General features: G+C 55.1%; 1 protein-coding gene across 1 annotated transcript; it reads right to left on the reverse strand.

The window, feature by feature from the left end:
• Positions 1-1,029: 1,029 nt before the first annotated feature.
• Positions 1,030-1,429, reverse strand: LOC107710763 (RNA-directed DNA polymerase homolog). Its single transcript, XM_016515613.1, is given in 2 exon segments — positions 1,030-1,287; positions 1,289-1,429. Coding segments are annotated over 2 exon segments (399 nt in total).
• Between the last annotated feature and the right edge of the window lie 203 nt (positions 1,430-1,632).

A 1,632-nucleotide genomic window follows, 5' to 3' on the forward strand; every position in this document is an offset into this window, starting at 1 on the left:
CAGTCGACTACGACGAGGATACAGGTGTTTCCGTTGGAGATGGGTAGGTCAGTCAAGAAATCCACTCCTATGTGGGACCAGAGTCTCTGTGGTATGGGCAGCGGGACAAGTTGCCTACGGGAAGATGACGAGGAGTTTGAGACATGGCACAGACTGAGCAGCTTCGGACGTACCTGGTGACATCCCGGGCCATACTGGGCCACCAGTACCGGGCTTGGAGGAGCAAGAGGGTATGTTTGCTGCCTGGGTGTCCAGAGCCCGGTACTCTGTGAACTGAGCCCAGAAGGGTTTGGCGTTGTGACGTTGGGACATAGGTCTTCACTTCTGGGCATCCCAGCTGAGCAGGCTCGGTGAGAGTGGCGTCATGGATGTCTTTGGAGATGTTCCATTGAATGGGGCTGACTATCAGGGCTGGAGGGAGAATGGGTTCCAGTTCGGTAGGTGTGTCGGGATAGTGCAGGCGTGAAAGGGCATCGGCTTTGCAGTTGCGATCTCCAGGACGGTAAGTGATGGTTAACTTGAACTGAGTGAAGAACAATGCCCATCTGGCTTGACGTGGGTTGAGTCTTTTAGCATCTCTAAGATATTGTAGATTTTTATGGTTGGTGATGACAGTGAAAGGATGGTGGGCTCCCTCCAGCCAGTGACGCCACTGTTCCAGAGCTAATTTAATGGCGAGCAGTTCCCGGTTGCCGATGTCGTAGTTTTGCTCCGCTGGGGTCAGTTTTCTGGAGAAGTAAGTGCAAATATGGAGGCTGGGAGTCTCACCACAGTGCTGCTACAGCACGGCCCCAACTCCGGTGGTGGAGGCGTCCACTTCCACCACGAAGGGAGCTTGGGGATCGGGATGACGAAGGATGGGGGCTGTGCTGAAGGCTTCCCTGAGTAGTTCGAATGCTTCGTGGGCCTTGGGGCTCCAGGAGTCCATCTGAATCCCATCCTGGCTGATGACGTAACCGAGGAACTGAACCGTAGAGCGATGGACTTGCACTTCTCCAGTTTAAGGTAAAGGTGATGTTGTCGGAGCCTCTAGAGGACCTGCTTCACGCGGTGGCGATGTTCGGCCAGGTTCCGGGAGTATATGAGGATATCGTCGATATAGACGATCACGAAGCAGTGAAGGAACTCCTGGAACACCTTGTTCATAAAGCCTTGGAAGACGGAGGGTGAGTTAGCTAGGCCATAGGGCATGACCCGATATTCATAGTGGCCTGCTGGAGTTATGAATGCAGTCTTCCACTCGTCGCCTTCCCGGATACGAACGAGGTTGTACGCGCTCCGCAGGTCCAACTTTGGTGAAGATGCGGGCTCCACGGAGTTCCTCGAGGGCGGCTGGGACCAGGGGAAGTGGGTATGGCAGCTTTACCGTCTGGGAGTTCAGCGTGCGATAATCGATACACGGCCTCAAGCCCCCGTCTTTCTTGCCCATGAAGGGACAGAGGGTAAACTCTACCCTTAGGGAGTTTCACCCAAGGCAGCAGGCCGATGGCACAGTCCCATGGCCAATGAGGTGGAAGGCGGGTGGCTGCCTGCTTACTGAAGACGGTCAACACAAGACGGTTCTGGTACTGGGGGATCACTGGTGGAGTCGCCGCTAGTGTCCGAAATTGCAGGGTGTAGTTGCTGGTGGTA

Source organism: Sinocyclocheilus rhinocerous, unplaced genomic scaffold (assembly GCF_001515625.1).
Source record: "Sinocyclocheilus rhinocerous isolate Xijiao unplaced genomic scaffold, SAMN03320098_v1.1 scaffold2222, whole genome shotgun sequence".
NCBI lineage: Eukaryota > Metazoa > Chordata > Actinopteri > Cypriniformes > Cyprinidae > Sinocyclocheilus > Sinocyclocheilus rhinocerous.